Source organism: Amblyomma mixtum, chromosome 2 (genome assembly GCF_055824585.1).
Source record: "Amblyomma mixtum isolate Tamu chromosome 2, ASM5582458v1, whole genome shotgun sequence".
Lineage (NCBI taxonomy): Eukaryota > Metazoa > Arthropoda > Arachnida > Ixodida > Ixodidae > Amblyomma > Amblyomma mixtum.
In genome coordinates this window covers 130,328,145-130,351,563 of record NC_143013.1, presented here as the reverse complement: position 1 = coordinate 130,351,563, position 23,419 = coordinate 130,328,145, and the positions used below count along the sequence as shown (strand labels likewise).

Sequence of the window (23,419 nt, the reverse complement as noted above, 5' to 3'; positions counted from 1 at the left end):
GCCATTTTTGCTTTGTGTTGTCCCGACCCTCATCGGTCCCGTAGTTCACTGGACGGCTAAATATTCAATGGCTTGTAACCAACCGACCGACTGCCCAACGTTCTGTTGCAATTGTGTCTTTGTTGCATTCACGGAAGGTGCCGGAACATGCCCTCTCTGTGTTGCGCTCCTCCATGCAGGATCTTTGGAGCGTTCGGGCTGGACGTCGTAGCCCAGACAACGTTCAGCTTCAGCTTGGACTCGCATCGCGACGTGCACAACCCGTTCTCCGTCCAAGCCAAGCGCTTCTTCGCAGCTGAATACAACTGGAGGGCCTTCTTTTGCTGTACGTGCAATTTAAGCAATTCTCATGTTGGTCGCCGAGTTTTCAAAGACGGACACATAAAATCGATGCTGATCATTCTCACGAGGCTCCAGAGAACCCCGCGGATTATGGTGTGCTTATGACATTTTAAATTGTGGGTTTATGGTTTTTGAGCTTTCTTTTATATTGGTGGTTTTTATGGTTCGCAGCGGGTACGTGTGAGATCATGGCAGGTAGCCAGGAAGCAATGCGGCTCGCCGGATCCGTTAACACAATCATTGGAAAGGAGCACGAGGAGGAAAGGAAAATTTAAAATGTGGTCGTTAACGCACGGAAGTGACACATCGGTTATATGGGACGCCGTAGTGGAGGCCTCTAGATTAATTTAGACCACTTGGTGTTTTGTAGCGGGGGCTAACATGGACAGCAAATGGGGGTTTCTGCATTTCGCCTCCATCGGAATACGGCCACCTTGGCGAGAATCGAACCCGCGACCTTGAAACCCGCAGCCGTCACCTAAGCCATCGAGCCACAGCGACGGGTCAGATAATGCGGCCCTAGGATGTCTAAAGGGGATCGGAACCGTCTAGCAGACATGGCTTCAGGAGGATGGCGTGTTCAACAAACAGGTATTTCTGCAGACAGGAAAAGGAGTGGTGCTGGTTGTCTGATGGAAGAGTATACGTATAATCTGTGGACATTGGTACCGGTTTGGTACGTAGGAAGTCGATTTTCTCTCAGTTATTGGTGTGATTTTATATGGCTAGTGCCCTGCAGGGTGCTTTGCCTGCTGTACGGGCGGTTAAAAGATAAGTACAGTCTCGAGTAAAAAAGATTAGTACAATGACGTCACCGGAGATGTGAAAATCACACCTCGCGGCAGGCGCGGCGCCCGACTTTGCCAACACACCTGGCACATTTGTTATCGGCGTGTTCGTAACTGCAGTGACCAGCGCTGCTATCTGGAGCTCCGTTGGCACGTCACTAGTGCTAATTTTTTTTTACTCGGGACTGTACGTATATCGCAGAGTGATTGAGATACTGGACCGGCACTACAGATTGCTAATTAGCCAGTAAATAAGTGTAGTCTAGGTTGAAAAAACATGTAAGCAGTATTGAAAAAATGGCACGTCCCCTTGTTATCGAAACCGTCGAGTAATGGATACCGCTTCTAAACTTCATCCATTTCTTGGAATCTTCGAAGGAAAAAAATGGTTTGGTTTGGTTTATGGGGTTTAACGTCCCAAAGCGACTAAGGCTATGAGAGACGCCGTAGTGGAGGGCTCCGGAAATTTCGACCACCTGGGGTTCTTTTACAAAAAAAAAAATGGCGACAGTGTTATCGAGCAGAAACGCTGCGCACTGGATTGCAAGCAAACTGTCCATCGTGGCAGGTGGCAATTAAATTAGTGATTGGTCGCGAATGGTTTGTCGGGAAGAGCAGCCGTGTTCTTACAAACCCCACTGATGGCTCTGTTTTAAACAGCCACTTGACGGGCCAGTGGCGCATCGCATAATTGCTGCGCTACTGAGCCAGAAATGGTACGAAGACTCCCCGCTATCAATGAATGTAGACAATGACCGGTTCGGCATATATGGTATTGTAGGCAGAACCTAGGCGACAGAGAAGGAACACTTGTGCGGTTGTCTATGCATAGTCTATAGGCTGTCTGTAGATAAGAGTCTACTAAAAGTGTATGGCCATAAATCTACAAACTATCTATAGGCTGTCCATGGCATTTGTATTGCCTGTAAACTTTTGTCTATAGACAGTCTATAGACTTTATAGACAGAAGTCTAGAACACTCGATAGACTGTCTAAAACTTTTTTTGTAAGGGAAGGGCACGTTAAGCGTTATGTGTTGCTGAACGTTACTTAGCAGGTACACGCAAAAAGGGCCTTAGTCCGCTGAAGAGACCACGCAGCACCATCGCGTCATGCCCTTAAGGCAGGGCTAAGGTGTACATTAAGGGTCACCTCAGGTTTCTTTCTTTCCTAGATAGGGTTTCTCCAAGAATGTGTACGCGTGGGAGGCTTCCGGAACAGCATGTGGCGGACAACTACGCGGTAAACATGTTTTTGATAGGAACAGTTTCATTTAAAGCCCATTTTGTTGTTGCCGTTCTTCAGCGGTGCAGGAAGATTTCGCATTGAGCGTTCCTAGCGGCCTAGCCGAAACCGTTTTCAATCGATTATGAATATAGCTGCTGGACGAAGTTGCATTCGCTGAAGCTGGTGATCACATAAACTTCATCTGATCGTTCATTCCGGCCACATGTGTAATCGTTGGGTAGCGTGTGGGAGCTTCATCGTGGTTTGCAACCGCCATGCGTGCAAGCTGATAAGGGGTGGTAGCCCTTTTGAGTGAAATTCATCAATACAAATATACTGATCTGTAGAAGAGTGCAGACCTCTTCGAATATTACATGAGTCAGCATCATCAGCATCATCATTTGCCCGAATACGCCCACTGCAGGACAAATGCCTCTTCCACACCTCTCGAGTTAACCCCTTTTCTGTGCTAACTTTGGCCACCTTATCAATGCAAACTTCGCTATCTCATCTGCCCACCTAACTTTCCGCTGCCCTCTGCTTCACTTGCCTTCTATTGGTATCCATTCAGTTATCCTGAACGACCATTGGTTATCTTAATTAGCATTACATACCCTGCCCAAGTCCATTCCTTCTTCTTGATTGCATCTAGGATGTCATTAACTCGCGTTTGTTCCGCCACCCACTTTGTCCTCTTCCTGTCCTTTAATGTTACACCTCTCATTTTCCTTTCCATAGCTCATTGCGATGTCCGCGATGAAAGTTGAACCCTCTTTGTTAGCCTCCACATTTCTGCCCCGTAGGTGAGTACCGATAATATACAGCTGCTGTTCACTTTTCCCTTTAGGGAGATCGGACAGCCATTCATGACCTGAGAGAACCTGCCATATGCGCTCCACCCCATTCTTAAGGCCTCTGGTTATTTCATACGCGTGATCCGGATGTGCAGCAATATCTGCCCTAAGTAGACGTATTCCCTTACCACTTCCAGCACCTCACTGCCAAGTGTAAGCTGTTGTTCCCTTGTAAGACTGTTGAACATTACTTTGGTTGCCAGCATCTTAATTTTTAGACCCACCGTTCAGCTCTGCCTATTTAAGCCACTCATTGTGCTTTACAAATAATCCCCCCGAGCGACTTGGTAAGACAATGTCATTAGCGAATCGCAGATGACTGAGGTATTTTTATTAACTGTTATACAGAACTGTTATCAGTTCAGGCCTTGGAATACATGAGTGTAAGTTCTTGAATGTGCTTTGTCCTCCAAGCTTTACAAGTTAAATACATTATTTGTGTGATGTGGCTGCATGTAGGACGGGCTGCTGTAACATTTACCTGCAGACGCCTGTTTTGTTTTTACTTGCTAGAGGAAATAGTGCTTCTGCGAATTCCATTTATGCCCAAAACTTGAGACATGAATCAAGGCAGGAGTTCTTGAATATGGATATACTATTGGTATTATTAGTATTAAGCATCGCAGATGAGCACAAAATGTTAGTGGTGAAGGGAATAGCGGTCAGCGCCGTGCATTTTTATTATTGCATATAGTGAAGTCGCCAAGCTGTGTTGTCGTCGATGACTGCTGGGAAAATGTCCTGTGCGCAGCTGGCAGCATGGTAACGCCGCATTGGGTGTCTGCGCCTCATGCAAAAGTTCAGCAGCGACTCATTGGACGCAAAATAGAAGAAAACATAACTTCAGTTTTTGGGAGATGACAGTAGGTAAACGCACGATGTGCAAAATCGCATTGATGACAGAACGTAGGGAATGAAAATTGTATCTGTCGACCATCTTCGTTCATGTTATAAGTTCTCTTTTAATTATGTGGCACCATCCACCTCCACCTGTCAACCGTCCTCCCTCCCCCTCTCCACTTGTAGGGCAAAGGGCAACAGCAGGCCTACGTGCAAATTAGACAGCCTCCCAAAGAGCTGTGTGTGCAAAAATGAGTCTTGCAGAAGCTATTACTTCTCTCTTTGCTCGGGAAGGGCAACCTGGCTCTCACAAGCCCCTTAGGTGGCCGTGTTTGAAACAGCCACCTGCCGGTGCAGAGGCATTGGTCTACTATATAAGCAAGGTGTCCGCAAAAAGAAAAACACACTAACACTGTTAGCGGTGCTTCAAGAAAACTTCCGTGCTTATAGCGCCCGTAATCTTGAACGATAGCACGTCACTGTCTGCCAAAGAATTGATGCTTCGCTTCCGTGTTTTCACCTTACTTAACCAACACTCATCTAATAATGGCAAATGCCTTAAGCTTGTTCCCTTTAAAGAAGTCCATGAACTTTTTATATTATAGTTCGTGCCTGTTTCCACCAGAGGGTTTGTGCCGTTCTATGCTTTTCTACGTGCTACAGGTGCAGAGTACTAAATGCGCAACTCTACAAGGAAAACACAGCTTTCTTGCTATTACTGAAGATGCGTTCTTGGCTACCGCACTCTAAATAAGTTATTCGTTTTAGTTAGTACAAGGCACCCTGTAAGCTATTGTTTCCCTCCACGTGTTTTTTTGTATTATTGTCATGTTTTTTGTCTTATGGACTTCGTTGTGTTTTTGCTGTCGAATGGCGTCAAATACTGGGGGAGTCGCCCCTCAAGCTACTTTTCGAAGCAGCTTTTTCGCGGCTGCCGCTCTCCTTCCACAGAAGGAAAAATGAAAACAAAAATAATTAAATAAATAAATATACTGTACCATAACTTACCACCCAACACCATACTATACCATGCCGTAACATACTTTAACGCTGGCATGCCGCCACCTATGTTTGACTGGGGAAAACGGCTTCCAGCAAGTTGCAAACGGCTTCTTATATATGGTGTGAAATGTTAGAAATTTTCTGAGCTTGGCTTATTGGTGTTGGAGGAAGTTAGGTAGGTCCTAGAGACTAGAGAGACCACTTCGTAGAACTAGGTACTGATCACAGCAAAGCAATGAAGTCGTTGCCAGCCTACTGAAGCTTGATTTAGTAATAATCATCATGCCTGCTAGGTCCACTGCAGAATAAAGGCATCTCCCATTGATATCTAAATAATCCTGCCTGTCCAGTCCTATCTCTCATGCGACTAGAATAGTGCTAGTCGCACGCAGAGAACATACACTTGGTAACTGTTTGTAGGTAGGCCACAGGAAGTATACGATAACAAGCTTGAGTTATCGCACAGTAAATTTACAAGGCCGTGTGGCTGTCGCAGCCAAAAAACATTTCTCATATGTAACAAGTGAAGGCGGGCTAGTTGGTGGTTGACAATGGAGTGCATATTGCAGCCGCGCAAAACGACGAGGGACTGTATTTTCCTCTGTTCGTCCCTCTTTTTTTTTGCGCGGGGCTGCAATATGCGCTCCAACATCTCTCACAACAGCCCCAAACAAAACGTTGTGGCAGTAATAAAACACAGTGTGCCTGCTATGATAAACAAGGAAAAAACGACGAGAAAAAGACATTATTTTGACGCGTTCACTCCATCATTTCCAGTTCAGTTCCCTCGGCTGAGCACTATGCTGGGTATCAGGATCTTCTGTCCCGAAGCCGTGCAGTACTTCAGCGGTGTCATGGCTGACCTTTTGCGGAGGAGGGCTACGAACAAGGATGAGAATGTGAGTTCGAACAACTGTTAGTAAAGGTGAACGAAACACAAACAACTACAACAAAAACGGCTCTAAAAGGCGTGTAAACAACGGCAGCAAACGACTAACTTTTGGCCTAGCGCCTGTAAAGAAACTGGTAAGGTATAAATGCGATATCCTTTGGAAAATCCCGCTGTTTCCCAAGGTGAATTTACAAGAACTAGCCCTACTCTCTACGTTTCTTATTTGTGAAGACCCGATTTGTGGTACATTAATAACCATAGTGGCTTGAAAATCGACGCAAAGAAAACAAAGGCAAGGTATTTTCGGTTGTTGCATTGCTAGCGGTTGGTTTTTCTATGGGCGCTTAACATAAAATTGTTGCGTAGGCTAAGCTGAATTGTTTTTTTTTTCATTCGTACACATCTACAAAATTGCATTTCAGAATTTGGAAAGTCACCTTCAAGAATTTTAGGTTCAGAAAGATATACGAGGCAGCCTTTCAAGAGAGAAGCGGATGGTTGTGCATGTACAAAGCTATTTCGTTTTATTTTCGGCCAGATGATTAAGAAATTTTGAAAGTCAAGTGGACGCTGCTTTCACTAAGTGTACTTTGGGTTGAGCGGAAAGGAAGATTAAGGTCAGTCAAGGGCGTCCGCAGAATTTTTTGCAAGGGGGGGCCCCGTTGGTGCCCCGGGGGGGGGGGGGGGGGGGGGGGGTATGTTCGAAATAAAAATTAAACAAAATGCACACATGAAAGAAAAATTACAAACAGCAAATTAAAGCGCGGCTAGGAGAGGTACATTGGAGTTTATCAACGAAGAAACAACTAAAATTAATAAAAAATGCAAAAAGATGCTATATCACTTCGTGGAGAAGAGTGCTCAGTCTTCCTGCATACGGGTTCTCGACTCACCCGGATTGATGACCAGCACACAGCACAATATGTTCGCAAACACGCAACTACAGTCACTCAGTCAGTCTTCCTTGAACAGCAACTGTAGGCGCCTCGGATTTTTCTGGGCGAATTGCGTAATTACACGTGTGATAAATTCACTTCTGTGCTTCATTACACGCTCTCGGTGCACACTCATCATACACATTGATTGGAAAAACTGTTGAACGCGTACGTTGAAAACAAAAGATGACTATATATACAACGAAAACTTATTTACAAGATAAATGCACGCTCGCAGCTTCATACACCTCGCTCCATCTTGCTTGCGCATCCGCACAGTCGAGCAACCCCACACACACTGCTCGCCGCTCGTCGTTTTCTCGTCCGCTGTCTTGGTTGTTCTCAGCTTCGCTGACAACCGGCCACTAAAAAACACCCAAGCACAAACACAGAGGCGCGCACACGTGCGAGGGCTTACTTGCCGCAGTATCCCCGAATGCGCACTTTGGGGGTGAAAGGAACGCCGCGCAACTTCCGAGGGGAAGGGACACTCGCCACTCCGGTCGGAAAATTTGTTTTTGTGTTTTTATGGGGTTCAGAGCCCCAAAACGACTCAGGCTATGAGGGATGGAGTAGTACAGAGTTCCGGGTAATGTCGACCACCTGGGTCTCTTTACCATGCACTGACACGCACAGTACATGGGCGCTGTTGTGATTTGAGGCCCAGCCAGAGGTGACAGGCGAGCCAGGCAGGCGCCATCGGGCTGCGTTGACCAAAGGCGCTGGTTTTCACAGAAGACGCAAAGAACGCTGGTGTGGGGGCGCCTCGGGAGACTGCGTCGCCGTGAACAAAAGCAGCTAATCCCCTTTGCCGGAGATTCTGAAAGCGGCGCTTCTACCGAACTGCGCTACACGTGGATCGGAGGAGACAGCGAGCGGCGGCGGCGCCAACTCATCGCCCGCTTGCCCCTGAGCAGCCCGACAAAGCGGGGGTGGACACGGCTGATTTGTCCTTCCCTCCTTAAGAATTCATCGGTGACCGGCGTAACGACATAGGCGAAAACAAGATGCCCCGTGCACTGTCTGCCTCCGTGTCGCTATCTCTCTAGAGATCAAAGAAACAGACACCCATCTCAAGGCGGCTCGAAACACATGCTCGCCGGTGCCGCTGTATGTCTGGAACAGGTCGCCCTTCAGTAGAGCTAACGATGGCGTGGTTTGAAAACGGCGGAACGACACACGCCCGGACGCGGCATTTCGCAGATGTGACCATGCGGGGCTGCTTTTACCCTTTTGACTGAGCGCACCACCGCCCCTGGTGTGCGGCCATCACTCACGGTTCGAGTGAGTGATTTTCCAGGGGGGTGCAACCGCCCCCCCTTGCCCCCCCTCCGGACGCCCATGGGTCAGTGTTAGCCAAGTTATTAGGCTGTGATCTTTAACGAATTTTTGAACGAGTGGCTCCTCTTTCATATTACAGCAGTCACGGATACTCTATAGACTCCAAACAAAACAGTTGCTGAAACTTGCTGAGTAGGCGCTGAAGTTTTGAGAACTTTGTAAATAGTTTAGTTTAGTTTATGGGGTTTAACGTCCCAAAGCGACTAAGGCTATGAGAGACGCCGTAGTGGAGGGCTCCGGAAATTTCGACCACCTGGGGTTCTTTAACGTGCACTGACATCGCACAGTACACGGGCCTCGAATTTCTCCTCCAAAGAAATTCAACCGCCACGGCCGGGATCGAACCCGCGTCTTTCGGCACAGCAGCCGAGCACCATAGCCACTGAGCCACCGCGGCGGCACACTTTGTAAATAGACTAGTCTTTAATTACCCGTCGTCAAGATAGCAGTTACGACGCTGAGGGTTTGGTTATGAACTTAAACTTGACACGTTTTGTTGATTTTATTAATAGCGTGTACAATAGTCTCGTGCTTCGCGAAGCCCAACAGAGAGCCATTGAAGAAGGCATCTATTTGACGATCACCATTTTTAGTAAAGGCATAACAATTTTCAAACATAATTCCGGCCACTCGCGGAATTTCAGCTGTTCCTGTCACCTGGCATTGTTCCTTTTAATGAAGTTCACAGGCCACCATAAAGATACAAAACACGTGCTGTTTATACTGCTGCATTCATCACTCTGCAATCAGCTGAGTGTGGAGAAATGAAGACCCCACTGAAACTCCAGACTTCATTTGAGTAGCTTCTTGAGTAATGAGTTTAAATGCGGTCGCGCTTTTAATGGGCCCAGAGAGAGAGAGAGAGAAATGGACGGAAAGGCAGGGAGGTTAACCAGATGATGCCCAGTATGCTACCCTACACTTCGGGAGGGGAACAAAGAGGAAAAAGGGGAAAAGACGGCAATGGAATGAGTTTTCCAAGTGTCCAGGAGCTGCATTGAAGCTTCGCAGAAAAGATCAAGTGCGAGACACTTCGTCTCGGCGCTGTATCGCGGCATGCGAAAAGCGTGCGAACGGCGGTCTTTCCTTTATTTTTGCAGGACAGGCCCGACTTTGTGCGTCTCCTGATGAACGCCGAGTGCAGGGATGACGAGGGAGCGACCGCAGCGAAGAACAACACCAGGCGCGGTGAGTGGGCGCGGCGGCATATTCTTGAAACGACCGCTAACATCTCCCAGGCTCACAATCCTTCATTCGCTTCATTGCAAAGGCACTCCTACTGAGTCCCGCCTTCCTGCCCCTCCGGAATCTGCTGTCAGGGTGCCGTGAAGCCCCGTGCACATCGCGTTGGCAATGACGAGGTTAAGGCGCAAAGCTAGGACCAAGGTAGTAAGTTCCAGGACGATAAGTGCCTGGCAGCACTCGTGTCAGCGACACGATCACTTGATAGTCTGGTGGTGGTGAAAAACATTTATGGGAAATTAAGTTTTTTACAGAAAGGTGATTGGGGTAGGACCCTATTGGCCCTTTCCCCTTACAATACTGGCTGGAGCCCCTATTCCGGTGCCCCATTGGCAAGCAACGCCGCCCGCGTCCGTTGAACCAAAGCCTTTTGGCTTTTTAGGTCTTGACAGCCGAGCAGGGCCGCCTCCCAGTCCTCTCTGGTGGGGTTGGGGTTGGGGGAGATAGATGGGTTTGATTGACACGCCCAAACCATGTGGAAGGTGTCAGCCACCTCCCCACAGAACTGGCACGCGACATCAAAGGATGTATTGAAATGTTTAAGCACCGCCGGGCACAGTACAGTGTTAGTAAGAATTTTGATGAGGAGGCGCTCGTCAGCGCGATCCAGACCCTTACAAGGGGCCGGGTAGCGCCGGTGCTCCTCCTTGTAGTAATCGGTGATTTGTTTGAATGTAAGGGCCAGATTGTCTGATTGGGAGTACCCTTCTAAGGACAGGGAGATAGCCCGGGGAGAGAGTGCGCGGGTGGCCTGATCGGCCTGTTCGCTTCCCTGGAGTCCCTGGTGACCGGGGGCCCAAATCAGGTTGTGTGGAGTTGGATATTCGCATCGACAGTTATATTCCAGTATGCGCCAGGCAAGCGGGGGAGCCCAGCCCAACTCGTAGTTCCGACAGGCCCCTCGCGAGTCGGTGATGATGTGTTTTGACTTGGGATTCGTGAGAGCCAGAGCAATGCCTGAAGCAGCGCCGATAGTGAAGGGAGAGGTCGGTAATGGGGAAAGTCGCTGCACCCGTCACGAAGTGACGTCTGCCGGAACTAGTGTCATCACCAGTTAGTAGAGAATATTAGTTAGTTAGGCGAGAATATTAGGAGAGAATATTAGAGAATATTAGTAGAGAGGCGCGGCCGCGGCTCCAAGGTCCCTCTGTCGCTCGCTCTGTAAGGACATTGCTTGATTCCGGAAGTGTGCTTTTCTATCCGGAAATCTGCGCGCCGGCTCACTTCGCCAGTCATTGTTTAGCGCACTCCCGGATTTCATTAGTCAAGCCCCAGTATTCTAGCGAAGATGTATTTCACACTTAAGCTGAGACCTACACGCAGTTCGGCGTGCTCGCCGCGTTGAGCAGCAAAAGCGACACACGAAATGACAGGGAGAGGCTAGACAGATCGAAGGTCCCGCACCAGCAAAGTGCAGCAAAGTGAGCTGGGCTAGCGGAAGAACGTGTTCATCTCCATCATCATCGTCATCAGCATCACCCTGTCTAAGCCCACTGCAGGCCAAAGGCCTCCCCCATGTCTCTCCAGTTAACGATGTCCTTTGCCAGCTGGGCCACCGTATCCCCACAAGCTTGTCAATCTCATCCGGCCACCTAAAATTCTGCCATCCCCTGCTGCGCTTGCCTTCTCTTGGACTCAAGTTCGTTACCCTTAAGGACCAGCGGTTATCTTCCCTTCACATTACATGCCCCGCCAAAGCCAATTTCTTCCTCTTGATTTCGAATACGATATCGTTAACCTGCGTTTGTTCCCTCACCCATGCTGTATGCTTCCGGTCTCTTAACGTTACACCTATTATATATATTTTATAGCTTGCTGCATTCTCCTTAACCAAAGCTGAACACTTTTCTTAGCCTCCATGCTTCTGCCCCATAGGTGAGTAGCGGTAACATACAGCTGTTGTATACTTTTCTCTTGAGGGGTATTGGTAAACTGCATTTATGATCTGAGAGAACCTGCCATATGCGCTGCAGCCCTTTCTTATTCTTCCGGTTATTTCCCTCTCATGATCCGGATCAGCGACCACTACCTACCCTAAGTAGACATATTCCTTTACAACTTCCAGCACTTCGCTACCAATTGCAAACTGCTGTTCCCTTGCTAGACTGGTGAACATTACTTTGGTTTTCTGCATGTTAACTTTTAGGCCTGTCGTTCTGCTCTGCCTGTCTAACTTACTGATCATGCTTTGCAGTTGATGTCCTGAGTGTCTTAGCAAGCAATGTCATCAGCGAATGGCAGATTACTTGGGTATTCTTCATTAAGTCTTATCCCCAACTGTTCCCAGTCCAGGCCTCGGAAATAATCCCGTAAACAGCTCCAACGAGCAGCAGAGGCGCCAGCCTATCATCGCATACTGGAAGCTCAAAGGGTTCAGTGTGAAACGGCCAGCAAAGAAAAGAAGCAACGCAAAGGAGAAACGAATGATGATGAGGAAAAACTTTATTGCCCTCAGGTCCTCATGACACTTTTCTGGTCGCTGTCGTCAGTCCAGGGCGCCGTTGACTTCCCAGAACTCTCTCGCCTTTTGGATGAGCCTGAGCTGGCGGAGCTGCAGAGATCTTGAATAAACAGCGCGAACGAAGACGAGTACAAAAGACAAGGAAACGAACGACACAGCGCTGTGTTTACAAGGAGGATAACACGAAGAGGCTCAAGATACCCCGTAGGGACGCCCGAAGAACAAGAAATAAGTTGCGTTAACACGTTTTGGCGGGCTAGTTGGTTAAGCATCTTGAATAAACAGCTCGAACGAAGACGAGCACAAAAAGCAAGGAAACGGACGACACAGTGAAGAGGCGTTGTCACTATCCCGAAAGGAGATAAATAGCGGGCCCCCTACAGGTGGTCCAGAGCGTCGTCGATGCGAGGCAGCGGATACACGTCGAGGTGGGTAACAGCATTTAGCTTGCTATAATCGACGCAGAAGCGCAGTGTCCCATCCTTCCTACGTACGAGGACGACAGGGGAGGACCAAGGACTACAAGAAGAGGCAATGATGCCCTTTTTTTAGTGCTGCTCTCAGAAAAGGTAACAAAAAACTTCAAAGAAAGAGAGGGTGCCCGGACCAGCAACGCTTTGCCTGGCTGGGCAGTCCGCTCATAAGCAGTCCGCTGCAGCCGCGCCGGTTTTCCCACACTACGAATGCAAAGTGCAACATACTGCCCCGCCGGGAGAAGTAGATACCGATGGACAGGGGGCTGCATCCGCTGTCCGGAGGGATGTCGCTCGATGCTGCTCTTAACCGGAGTCGGTCGTCTCTCGGCGCTTCCTGAATCCAGCATACCCCGAAGGCTTCCTTCGCACGTTCTGGTTCACAAAGGCCACTGCAAAGTGACTTCGAAGTGACTCGTTCTCCGCTAGCTTTACAACTATGCCGAAAACCGAACCGCTCAGTCAGCAGGCACGACACAATCCCCACTAAGCAATGCCAGGCTTTTTCCCTCTTATACAGCCATTTAATCCCTTAGAGTAGTCCAGCAGCACTTAGAAAGTGCCCCCAAATCGGCGCATTACACTAGAAAACCCGTCTTACTTCGGAAAACTAAACAAAGCAATATGATCAAAATGCTACATCAGCAAAAAAAGAAAAACGCCAGCAAATAGCAATATTGAGACTAATTCGTACGTTAGGGTCCTCGACTTAACCGTTGAGACTCCCATTTTTTTAAACGCATCTCAAATGAATATTGTTGTAAGGCGGGGCTCCAGGGTAGGAGTTTTTGGAAGAGGTTGTGTGTTCACCTATGCGCGGTCGCCGACCGAGAGTGGCTTCAGCAGCCGACAACCGACAAAAACTGAAGGGCTTAACTGCGCGTTGACACCTGAGAGCTCCAGACGCCATGCAACAACAATTTGTTCCGCACCCCGGCCGCGCGTCTCCAACACCCGAGCAGCACTTGAACAGTCGAATGCGAAGGGCTGATGGTCGTGTATAAAATAACTGCCTGCGTGTAATCTCTCGACTCTGGAATACCCTTCGTTTCATTTTTTTTTTCACTAGAGCGCGTTATGGTGCGTTCTTTCGTGAGGTAGTAGTGCGTCTTCTCTGTCGCCCGCTGCGAGTTTTACTCGTCCTGCAACAACTTCCGCAGTGTCTCCACAAAAGGTAAGGTGGCTTCGCTTTGTCGAACCCACTTAGTCAGCTTGACCTTCGAGCAGTGCCTATCGCATCCGGAGTGCCGCGGTGACAGCTTCCGACGATTACACTGTTGGCCTGCCTTGAACCTTAGAATGCCCTCGGCTTGTACTTTCTCCTTTCTCTGGAGAGCACCCCTTGGCTTGGCTCTCCTTGCGTGCGGCCGCCTTCCGGAAACTGCCCTCTTTTCTGTTCTGCACGCCTCCCTTTTTTGGGGTGCATTCATCCTCCGCATCTGCTCTTGGACCCAGCATCGAGCTGCATTTCCCATTTAAATTTGGGCTATCGGCTCGCACTTTCGATGAGTCACTGCACTTCGTAGCATCTAATTGTCCCGACTACCCTTTATTTTCTACTGAGCATAACAACTTGCTCTCCTGAAGCTTGCTATTGGACTCCGCGACCCTAACTTCCTGGCTCGCAACTTGATTTGAGCCACGCTCTTTGTCTAACGTTGCGTTCTGGCCTGGGGTTTCAGCGACGCACTCAGGTGACTCACGGTCACTCTGATTAGAGCAAAGCTTTCTCTCCCACACTTGGCTACTATTGTTCGCCAGCCGCATCGAAGGAGGGTGTCTTTTGATTCCTTCCCTGCGCTGCTTGCGAGCTCACTACTCTCTTCGTGAGGGAAAGCATCAGCCGCACTTGTCAAAGCAGCCTCTGCCTCCGGGCTAGAGACGGCCGCTTTTCCTTTATTAGCGTTTACAGTGCTCGCTAACGAAGCAGTTCGCTCCGCTTTGTTGTCGACGGGGTTGCTGCTACTCACAGTTAACTCTTGGATCCCATTAAACTCGGCCTTCATTAAATTCCCGTTCCTCAAAAGACCAAGGACGACTTTTCATTGGTCACTGAAACCTTGGGCGTTCTTCTCCTGGTTACTATCCTCTCGACCGCAGGAATGCGCCTCCTTCGCAGAAAGTGCATGGTCTTATGGGCTCACAACCACCGCTTTGCACCTTTCCTTGTTCCTAGCACTAGTGCCAAAACTATCCCTCGACCCTTTATGGCTTGCGGATTTGCACTTATCGTTAGCTTTTCGACCGACATCATCGGTGTTCGCTGCCGAAGTGGCCTTTCTTTCTTGAACCAAACCTGTCCTATCCTGGAAGTTCTGAGCAGCAGTTGCATCATCCGGCGACAGAGCAGAGCGGACCTCCTGAGTTGGTATCTGACACTCTTGTAGGGTAGCTGACCATTGTCAATTTGGCTTTTGAAATCGACCTCTACGGAAAATCCAAAGTGCGGGAAAAGCGCACTCTTAGCTTTCGCCTAATTGTCGGCATCCTCATTCGACAACCGCGCTAATAAGTTGGCGGATTCTCACGGGAGGGCTCCTATCAACACAATTGGCTAATCACCCAGGTATACCTGCTCCTCCATACAAATTACCTCAAAAGTTTCTAGAAATTTCCTCAAATTTTCTTCTCTTATGAACTCACTTAACCGAGATCGCGTTCTTAGCCTTGTGATCGAGTTAAGTTTATGCATAATTTCCCGCTCTCGCTCCTGCTCCTATTTCTCTTGTTTTTCTCTACGTTTTCTTTTTGTGATCTCCCTTTCTTCAGTCGTCTCAAGGCATTCCGAAAGCTCGTCATCTTCAGCCTCCAACACAAGAATAGCCTTCAGCAGTTCTTATTTTCTGTTTTTGTATAAGACATCCACACCCAACTCTTTTGAAAGATGCAGTAATTTCGGTTCCCGCATCGACCTCAAATTCATGGCTGTTCCGAGTGCTGCTTTCTCTAGTGCCCGCAATTGTCTTGCCGCAACTAACCCGGCCTCAAGGACAACCAATTACCTGCTATGTTTCTGACACTAACAAAAGCCTGGCAAAAATAAGCAGAAGAAAGCCCCGCACTCACCAAACCTCGCAGCCAAGAACCAAGCGCAGTCGTTCTGCTGCAGGCCACCAGTCATCACACAGGGCTCGTTGCACTGCCCCCGACTCGCCGTTCTGCTGCTCAGCACACCGCTAACGACATCTCTCCGCTGACGTCCGTTGTCGCGATCCCACCGCTGGCGACCGATTGCGACTCACGTAACATGGTCAGGCTAGAGAGGGGATGAGAGAGGTCGGAGACTAGGTTACGAGAGAGACAAGGAGAACTTTATACAAGTTAATTACATTATGTACAAACAGCAACTGACAGTGCGTCTCAGTAAAAGTCTCGATGACAAGGAGCTACTCGACCGTACTCGGTGTGGAGTTTTATAGGGTTTTCTTTCCCTGAAATACCTAGATGGAGATCGGGCCTGCCGAGTAAGGCGTGTCCTGAAAAGTTACTGTGGCTACCATCACACCCTCTCTCATTAGGGAACACGCCACCGTCACGTGTTGAGATTGAGAGGAAGGCGCCATTTACGTCGCGTGGACGCCGGAATGCCCGCGAGCGGCGTTCCCACGCTTTTCAGGGGGTCGCACGTGCCCCTCGGCAGTGCAGGGCTCAGGCTACGTGCAAAGTATCGCGGGGTAGGGAAAACGCTCGCCGTCAACTTCTTCTTGGAAGACGGATGCCGCTGTCAAACTTGATGACTGGACCCAGCTGACCCCCTGGTCCCCTCGGGAAGGTCAAGTTGCTGTCCTTGGCAGCTATCTTCGTCCTGTAAATGAGGGTGTACTACAGAGCGGCGCTGGCTACTTTCGGGAAGGATTGCAGTTTATTTTGAGGATGTTGGGCCGGTGGTGGTGACCGAAGATCCATGGTGGTGATCTCGAAATCTTCTAATGGTTCTGTGATCCGGCGCCACGTGCGGAACGGACTGGACAATTTCTTGGGGACACTATGTACTTTATTGCACGGGCGCTTACCAGCGACGTGCCCTCTGATCTCACCTTTCCGCGCCAAAAAACTCGCCCTTAAATCCCCTTGCCGAGCACTCAGGGGATCCTTTTTAGTGACCAATAGGAAATGCACTTGTCAGAGACTATCAGGAGAAATTTGTTCAAATTGAAGGAGCCAATAGCACGGCGGTGCTCACGGGGTTGTTTTTACGAGCACTGCGCGAATTCTGTGAAGACCATGGGCATTTCCGCTTGGTTACAGCACCGACACACACAAATGCACAAAAACGCCAGCGGGAGAGCAGGGAAGGTGAACACTCAGTCTGAACCGCGCGCACTGCCCTAATCGCGCCTACCCCCCCCCCCCCCCCCCCCCCTTCACTACTGCTTCCCTCAAAGACATCCGGTCCTTCATGCGCTGTGCGGTCGAAACCAATAAATTTACAGGCCCCCCTTCGATCGTATAATTGGGCAGCAGAAAGTGAACAAGGACGTTGAAGAAACATATAGACGAGGACGATGCAGCATCGTCCTCGTTTGTATCTTTCTTCAACGTCCTTGTTCACTTTCTGCTGCTTCAATATACAATCTTCAACCAACTAGTTCACCAATGCACCTTATTAACACCCTTCGAGACCTCAGGGGTCCGCGCATCGGCCGCGTCTAGCGGCCCGAACGCGACCTTGCAAGGCGAGCCTCCTGACTGCCGGTTAACCGTCGTTGCTGCGATCTGCCGCGTTTGTCTCAAAACAATACCCATTTCGGTGGCGCTGGGATGGTGGCTGCTGGAGGAGCCCCGTCAAGAAGCTAACGCACAAAAAACCAAGGAGGCCAAGCTACCGGCTTCGGGGAGCATGCGCGATCGGTTCCTGAGCAACAACCCCGCCACTCAACTATTACTGTCGCCGCTTCCGTGGCCAATCCGGGAGTTGACCCCGCGGGCCTTTAGTGACTCATCGGTAGAAACCAGATTTTAGGCAAATGCCTATTTTTTTCAACGCTTCGTAGGTGCACTGTTTTCACATATGAGCCCGAATTAGGAGCTGACAATATTTTGGAGCGCTGTTTTCCTTTTCTGTCTCAAATAATGCACCATCTAGCCCAAATTGACGTTCTTCTAAACCATCTGTTGACAATATGTTTAATACTCTTTTTATAGTGCCTATAAATGCCTATTTCCGACGTCGGTGCCTAAAAATGCCCTATTTTAAAGAGAATGGGCCTGAAATACGCTGTGGTTTTGCTTTCAGATTCGTTTTGCTTTCGAATCCATTTCGGCATGAGTAGAACACACACGTGGCAACATTAGATGACCTCGTCAGTTGGCTGTGGTGAACGCTGCACCTACGCCGGCTGTGTACACAATACCAACCACGTCAGCTGAAAATATCGAAGCAACCTTTTTCCTATTTTCTGCCATATTATCGTGGCAGCTTGTTGATGACCACATGGCACCACATTTCGGAAAGTATACGGAGTAAGTTATAGGTTCGTCCAAATAATTCCCAGTTGGTTCCAATTGAAACCAACTGTAAAATGGTCCATAAACCTGCTGGAAACAGTTTAACTGATTAAAATTTCCACCTGGGTAACCTGCCTTATTTTCGTCCCTTGTGCCCCAGATGGTGCTTGTCTGCTGCTGCTTCCGTAGCTTTAACACTGATTTCTAGATGGATGATGTTTATTTTACCATGGATCCTCGTGGATGTACGTAGGCCCGTGCAGAACTATGATTCTTTTCGGCATGTTCCCCATCAGGCAACGCTATGTGTAACATTTTCTAGTATCTCGAATTTATGGTTTCCAGACCCGTCTAATGGCAAGCACCATTTGATAGTCGCGTGGCTTCAGACACGTGAAGCCATAAACTATAAAACACTGTTTACACAAATGACAACACATTTATTACTGTTGAAGCATCGTGTATGCCTGCAATAAATAAGTTCAATTCCTGTGTGAGCAAAGACTGAACTCATTTGTCAGATGCTTTGAATTGACAATGTTTCTATCAATTTCTAAATACATGGCCTCCTGTTAAGGTGTTCACTGTTTCTACTTTTGTACACGACAAGCGAATTGTTTGTTTCGAGGTATACCAAAGTGTTTTAAAAGGGTTGGTAACCGTCCCTTTTGCTCTGCTGAAGCATGTGTATTGTACGAAAAGTTGCGTGACAGCCTTAAAAAAACGACTTCTAATGTTCGCACCTTGCTTAAGATCCATCATTCCTGCTGTGTTTTTGTTTTATTTTACGGCAGATATTGCGCGCTGAAGTTCGGAACTGTGTGCACTTTTGATAAAGTTTATAGTGCCTATTTTTCTCCGTTAGGTGCCTAAAATGCAATTTTAGCCGCCTATTTATGGCGCCTAAAACGTGCTTTTTAGTGCCTAAAAATCCGGCCTCTACTCATCGGCAGACCGCTGCAGCCGCGCCGGTTTTCCCACACGACGAAGGCGAAGCGTAACAGCGGGTTCGAAAAGCACGTCCACCGTCACGGGGATGGGATGTCAAGCTTAGCACGTACCCAAGTTGCTGCACCCGGTGGCACAGTCAAGGCGGACGCTGCAGTCACGGTGGTCACGTCGGACGGCTGGGCTCCATGTGGACACTTCGTTGCGAGGTAACGCAGAATCGCTGAGGCACGCTTGGTCGCCGACACGAGAGACTGGCAAAGGCCGACACCGAGGTTGGAAAACCGGCTAAGCCAACCCGACCCCCCAAAGAGGTTGGTTCGCCCACGGTTTTGTGGGCTTGAAATTGAGGACGATCCCCGCTTGCTGGCAGCTTCCGCACCAAATAGAACGCTCCGACAACAAACTCGGTGGAGAAGGTCTTGACGAGTGGTTGCACATTTGCGATGACACCTCCGATTTGTTCTACCAGGGCGCCGTTAAAAGCTAAGAGCCAGATTTTCAGCGGCTGGCAGAAGCACGTGGGCGCATTAACAACAACCGATTTGTCCAGTACATTGACAGCCGCTCCGGTGTCGACCAAGGCCCTCACTTGCCGGTCAAGCATGGAAACGTCGACGAGCCAGTAAGGTAAATCTGGTATATTCGGAGGCGATGAAAGGAGGGGACGCAGAGAACGAAGAAGGGTGAGGACGGACTATATTGGGCGGAACTGGGTACCCGGAGTTCCGCCAATTTGTCTCCCGACGTGCGCGGGCCGGCAGTCATTCGCGTAGTGTCCCCACTGGCCGCAGCGGAAGCAGGTCACGCTGAGGGGCAGAAGCCGCAGTAGGGGATGCGGATCGAAGAGCCCGCACCGGGACGCTGAGGCACTGCAACGGTTTGCGGGCGAGTCGGCTCGCCAGAACAGTGTAGCAGCCTAGGTGGTCGGGCGGCACATTTTGCAGCAGTTCTGTCGTGCAGCCTCTCAGTTTGGCGGCGAGCATGCTGGCCTTCATTTGATCATTCCAACCTCTGTCCTCCGCATTGTCACCCAATGGGATGCGGTAAGCATCCCACAAAACAGTGCCGTCAAACGTGGGCAAATCCACAAATCGCGACGAACACTGCGGCGACGACGCACCCGCGCCGAGCACACCATTGGCGGCAGCGCCCGCAGGCCCAACGATGGCAGAGTCGGAGACAGCGGCAGTGGTGATTCCCAGAGTCACCTGGCCTACTGTGTTCAGGTCGGCTGGCACTAGGCCACGGATGTCGCGCCGGAGAGCTTCCACTTCCCCAGCTTGGGCGGCCGGACGGACCTCCCATGCGTGCAGCCACTGGGAGACTAGATCCAGAAGGTGCTCAGCACTGGCCTCGAGCTGCTGAGAAGGACCGAGCTCCTCCGAACGCCTAGACCTGGCGGCACCGGCACTGCGTCGTCGGCGCCATCGGCTGGTGGTGGACTCCGGTTGGTGGTGTTTCCGACGCAGACAATCTGTCGCGTGCAGCAGATTTCACAGCACCGCCCGCCAACGTAGCGGAGCGTGGCGCGACTGCGAGGAGGTAGCGCGCGGGTGCGTGCGGCCGCAGACAGACCTGCAGTCTCCAGCCATCCTATCCGCGCATGCAGACAGTGTTAATGGACGACGACGGACGCGGCGCGCACCACGCTGGCGCCATCAATGAGCTAGCGGAGGTACTTCACCGAAAGCTACAACGGGGTCGGCGACGCGGCTTACCCCACCTACGGGCGCTTAAGAGCTGCGCAGTAAAAAGGAATGCTGCATCATGCTTACTTGCATTGCGGAGAAAAAACTGAGACACCTTTCAACTTGACAGCACTTAAACTAGCATAATTCGCGGACTGAGAATATAGGGACAATAAGGAGTAAAAAAGGGATGTTCCTGGCGTGAATTATCGTATGCAGTATTTGATACCTGGCAAACGAATGATGCTTAGAATAGAAGCTGAAGATATTTTATTGACCGTCCTTTAAACTCAGGAGCACTACCGTCGCCTCTTAAGAGGTTTCAAAATCTAGCTGATTGTGTGCGTTCTGCTGGTTGGTTGGTTTGCAGTTTTAAGCAAGAACCAAGTGCTGGCGCAAGCCGTTCTGTTTTTCATCGCCGGATACGACACGACGACGAATGCGATGTCCATGGCTGTCTACTACTTGGCGCGACACAAGAGAATCCAGACTCGGCTGATAGCAGAAATTGAAGACACTCTTCGCAAATACGTACGTACCCGCGCTTTTATAAGTTGAAACCCGCCCAGCGGCTCTTTGTGCTTGAAGTCAGCTCATATCATGGACGTTCTGGAGAGATTACATGTGACACTTCGCGCATGCCTACATAACCCTAAATACTTTTTGCTGCATTCGTTGTGAAGTTGATAGGCAGAGTGCAAGTGTAATAAATAGCAGATGAGTGTCCACGCTTTGTCGTGCCTCCCTTTGTTCCATCCAGCACGAACCCCTCCGTGGTTGGGTAGCGGGAACGCTGCATCCGCGGAGTGGAAGTGCGCGGACGGAAGGCTGACCCCCATATTTCCACAAGGCAATGACATATATCCGGGAGTACCAGAGATGTATGCGGAGTAACTGTTAGGGTAATTTGCACAGGGAATATTTTGTATGTTATGAATACCTTCTTCCACTATAGGGAGAACAGGAACGAAAGATCCCGGATGGGTTGAATAAAGCTGACATAGACAATTGCTTCCGGCCACTCCGATTCGTGCAGGATATTTACGTCAACTATAGCGGCCAGCAGATGGTGACGTGTCTTTTAGCGTAGGTTTAAAGCTAGTTTACCTACCTGGTAGCCCGGTGACTGTGGTGTTCGGCTGGTGAGCCCAGGGATGCGGGGTCTAATTACGGTCATGGTGGCCGCATTTAGCTGGCGGCAAAATGCGAAAACGCCCGTGGCGGTCCGGTGCCAATGCAGGTTAAGGAACCCTAGGATGTCTAATTAGCACATACCGTTTCACTACAACGGTGCTCATGTCCAGTGTGCAGCTACTGGACGTTAAGCCGCACATGCCGTACCATGCTGTTCAGTGAAGTACAGTACTGTACCATACCGAATCATACCGCATCATACCGTACCATATCATGAAGGTTAGTTGTTGGCCGACTGAACATTATGAAGAAACACAGCGCTAAAGAAGCGCAACAGGACAGCACCATACTATACAATACCGACTGTACCATATCGTACCATACTATACCATACTATACCATGTCAAGTCATGCCATACCTTACCGTGCCATGCCTTCCGCACCATAAATAGACACATCTGAAAAAGTTAGCGTTAACTGAGAGGTAATACCGGAGTTGGGGATACCGCTTTCCTCTGCATTTCTGCGATATTACGCTTTCATCGAAAAAGAGCTCCGCATACAGGTGATAAATGACAATATAACCCGTATAATAATGGAAAGTTCAATTGAAATAGCCGATAAGGTAGCCAGATAGGATGATGGTGAGGTCTGCATTAAAAAAAGATCCGAATGACCAACGCCAAAGCATGAGTGTCGGAACCCATCGAACTGAACCAGTAGAAATGTCAACGCTCGGAGGAGCTTGCGCAGAGAGTAGTGATTTGACAGTGGCACGTAAATAATACCAATGTGTGCGTGCGTTTTCCGGGTAGCCGCTATTTACTCGACAGCGGAAGTGGCCAGAGAAAGAGGTAGAGGAAAGACGAGGAGGTTAACGAGTACAATGAAATGCGGAATGTTTTGTATTTTTTTTTACTCGTCGCTAGTTTTCTAAGAGTGACTCAGCGTTTCGGGTGCGCCTCTATCTTTTAATTTTACTGTTATATTTTGTGGTAGCTTTCGTGCTCCTGGTTGTAATTATACTTCTTTTAGGCTGGAACGTCAGTGTTTCCTATTAGGTTTTAGCTGTCATATGGTGTCTTTACTTTGACGTAGGCTTCTTCGTTGGTGCAAGACTGCGCATTTTATTTCTAGACATGTATCCTTGTATCTTTCGTACTGTTATGAACTCCGTTAGTAGGTGAATTGTTTGTCATTTATCGCTGACACGCGAATTAGGGTGTTTGTCAATGTCCAGCACAAGGAGCACTTGCTTCACTACGATTCGTGAGAGAGCTGACATTCATGATCATATGATTTTTGCTTTTTGTTTTTCGTAATGTTTGCCGGACCACAGGTCTTTTATGTGAAATTCATTTTGAAGTCTTTTATTTGTGTCCTTTTTCTTATGCTCCCTTAGTATTCGAATTTTCAGTCCAGTGCAATGGTACTCAAACATTAGATATTTTTGCTATATGAAAACGCTTTAACTTCTCCTTCTTGGGCTTTATAGTATAAAGTCGGAAGTCTGCACTCGCCGGCATAATACAGTTTCTTTCCTTCGGCTTATTTTGCGACCAGTTGGAACCATGCACGAAAACGACCAAATCAGCTGGAGAGGTGTTACTGTAAACGCTGTACTCGAAAAGCGTCGTTCGTGATTACGGCCATGCGTGCGCCTCGTTAGAGCAGATGGAGGGCTCCACAGTATTCCGCGACACCACTGTGGAGCATATGAAGCTTTCCTAGCGCCAATCCTCGTAAAAGGCCGCATGTTGCAAGGCATTCCGCGTTGCAAGCAGAAAGGACCGAGCGCATT

The 23,419-nt window shown here is 49.1% G+C and overlaps 1 protein-coding gene across 1 annotated transcript in view; it reads left to right on the top strand.

Annotated features, from left to right (window-relative positions):
- LOC149360901 (cytochrome P450 3A11-like) overlaps positions 1-23,419 on the top strand; it is an 87,546-nt gene that overhangs the window by 42,353 nt on the left and 21,774 nt on the right. Inside the window, exons 7-10 of the mRNA XM_089567952.1 lie at positions 180-325; positions 5,831-5,952; positions 9,322-9,409; positions 20,855-21,015. Coding sequence (XP_089424078.1) covers positions 180-325; positions 5,831-5,952; positions 9,322-9,409; positions 20,855-21,015 — 517 coding nt within the window. The remainder of the gene's footprint in view (positions 1-179; positions 326-5,830; positions 5,953-9,321; positions 9,410-20,854; positions 21,016-23,419) is intronic.